At 36.1% G+C, this 2949-nt stretch overlaps 1 protein-coding gene across 1 annotated transcript in view; it reads right to left on the reverse strand.

Annotated features, from left to right (window-relative positions):
- Positions 1-1498, reverse strand: part of LOC113815391 (uncharacterized) — a gene marked incomplete in the record, with an annotated part of 77146 nt that extends 75648 nt beyond the window's left edge. The window contains 1 exon segment of the mRNA XM_070118404.1: positions 1408-1498. Coding sequence (XP_069974505.1) covers positions 1408-1487 — 80 coding nt within the window.
- Positions 1499-2949: the final 1451 nt, after the last annotated feature.

Consider the following 2949-nt stretch of genomic DNA (forward strand, 5'->3'; position numbering starts at 1 on the left):
TATATATATATATATATATATATACATACATATATACATATTTATATATTTATATATATATATATATATATATATATATATATATATATATATATATATATATATGTATATATATATGCATACATACATACACACACACACACACACACACACACACATATATATATATATATATATATATATATATATATATATATATATATATATATATATATATATATACAAATAAACGTACAGTTCCTGAATTATAATTTCAGTACACTTGCTGGATCCAACTTTTGTACATCTGGCAACAAAGCGAAGTAAACATAGCGTAAATAGCATTTTTATGAATTAGGCTAAAATCCATGTAGTTTGTAACAAAGAGTGTGATTGGTCGAATAGAAATAACCGATTAGTGTATTAAGAATACTTTTAGGAAGTAAGTGAGCCATGTGATCTTTCGTTTTCTTCAAATAAGTGATAACAAAACATGTGATATTGGTTATAGTTGACTTTGTATTGGGATATCCTTCACATGCGATATCCTGGAATTGTTTGTTTATCGAAAGGGCAACACATATGATGGGGAGGCGGTATTTCTCCCTTCTTTCAACATAAGGAGTATCAATTATAGCTGCATATGTCTTGAAAAACAAACACTTTTTATGCTTTAGACATCTATGTATGACAACTAGATCTGCTAAAAGTACCTGTAAAATCACTCGGACCTTTGTAAATACATTTGGCTACACCATCTAGTAGTGACAAAGCGAACTAATGAAGTGATTGATTTTTTTTCTTTTTGTCAGAACCAAATACTTATTGAATTAACAGAAACCATGCAACATTACACTCTTTAATATAGAACAACTAAAAGCAAAATCGCAGTGACACTACAGTGAATTTATAAATGTGTTAACATTGTATGTGTGTGTGCGTGTGTATGTGTGTGTGTGTGTGTTTATATGTGTGTGTGTGTGTGTCCAGCGCCTATGAAAATACGGTCGTATTTGGTGATAAGTTCCGAAAGAGTACGTATAATCAATTATCATTAAGCTATAAACCTTGGCGTTTCTTTGAGGAGCCGAATCCACATATCCACATTCGAACAGCTGAGCGAGAAAATACATGTTTCCTTGTTTCAACTCAAGTAACTACTATCCAGGTGGTTTCAAAGAGGGTAGATATCCAAAATTCAAGAACTGACTCCCAATAAATGTGCTTTATAATTTGTGAGTATAATGAAAGGGGAATTTCTCGCATTGAACTGTAATTTGTCATATATCAATTTTTTCTTTCTATTTGTCTAAGCAGTGTAATGTATAATTTTTTGGGGGGATATAATAATTTCTCGGAGTGTGAAAAGCTTATAGAGTCTGCTACGATGGGTTGAGGGAAAGTAATTTCTCTGAAATATTCACAGACCTGGGCATCTGGGAGATAAGATGGGAGGAAGAGAGCATCCATAACAAATGCCCTCGTTCACCAACGCAGCTAATACTCATGAAGACCTGCAGCTCCTAGAAACAGGCCGTAAGGTGAAGAAAACGATTTCGTGCAGATGGGATAAATCACAGTTACTTTCTAAAAATATTCTTAATACACTAATCGGTTATTTCTATTCGACCAATTACACCCTTTGTTACAAACTACATAGGGTTTTAGCCTAATTCATAAAAAATGCTATTTACGCTGTTTACTTCGATTAGTTGCCATATGTACAAAAGTGTACTGAAATATAAATCCGCAACTGCACATATACATTGATATATACAAATATACATACAAATATATAATATGTACACACATACACGCACGCGCTCATATGTTTATATATATATATATATATATATATATATATATATATATATATATATATATATATATATATATATATATATATATATATATATATATATATATATACATATGCATATACATATATATATATATATATATATATATATATATATATATATATATATATATATATATATATATATATATATATATATATATATATATATATACATACATATATATATATATATATATATATATATACATATATATATACATATATATATATATATATATATATATATATATATATACATACATATATATATATATATATATATATATATATATATATATATATATATATATATATATATATATATATATATATATATATATATGGGTGGGTGGTGTGAAGCGATGGAGTGGTAGTCTAGTTAGTGTTAAGAGCTTCTGCATGCCTTCTCGCTTACAGCTGCCACCGCTGGCTAGCCTCGTGCGAAAAAGGGAGCAGCTCTGCATAAGCCTCCCCCTGCCAGTGCATAGCCTCTCCATCATCGAGACTCCCTGCAGTGCCTCCTCGTGGCCACCCATGGAAACTGGGTACCTTGCGGTTCCAGGCTAAACTGAGGGGGATCTTGGAGCAGCAGGAGGCCCCAGAGGTTCAGGGTCATGGCCCACCGGCGTGTGGACACGCCCTGGCCCTGTACCAACTCCTGCCCCCTAGCCCCCTGGGGTTAATGGAGGCTCGGGGGAGGTGGGCCTTGCCAGTCCTCCTCCCCCCAGATATAAACCAATCGGCAGTGAAACTTATAAATGGAGAGGCTGGGAGGAGGGGAAAAGCCCCTCCCACCCAGCAAGTGAGGCGGACTGTGGGCCCTGCTGGGAGGGCGACTGCTGGAGCGCAGGCTGGGAACGGGAACTACCCGTCTCGCCTGCGCTCTGGTGGTCGCCAGCCCAGAGTGAAGCTTGTGGGGGAAATCCCTCGGGAACCCCACAGGTGGATGATGGGGCACGCAGCCCGCCACCCCCTTTTATATGGGGCAGCGTCAGTAGGGGTGGCAGAGGTGGCATCCACCCGGAGCGACTGCCAGAGGCTGAACCTCAGGCGGGAAGTTAGGGTGGGGGCTTGGAACGTCCGTTCTTTGCGTCAGGATGATCGGTTGC

The sequence above is a fragment of the Penaeus vannamei genome, chromosome 42, assembly GCF_042767895.1.
Source record: "Penaeus vannamei isolate JL-2024 chromosome 42, ASM4276789v1, whole genome shotgun sequence".
NCBI lineage: Eukaryota > Metazoa > Arthropoda > Malacostraca > Decapoda > Penaeidae > Penaeus > Penaeus vannamei.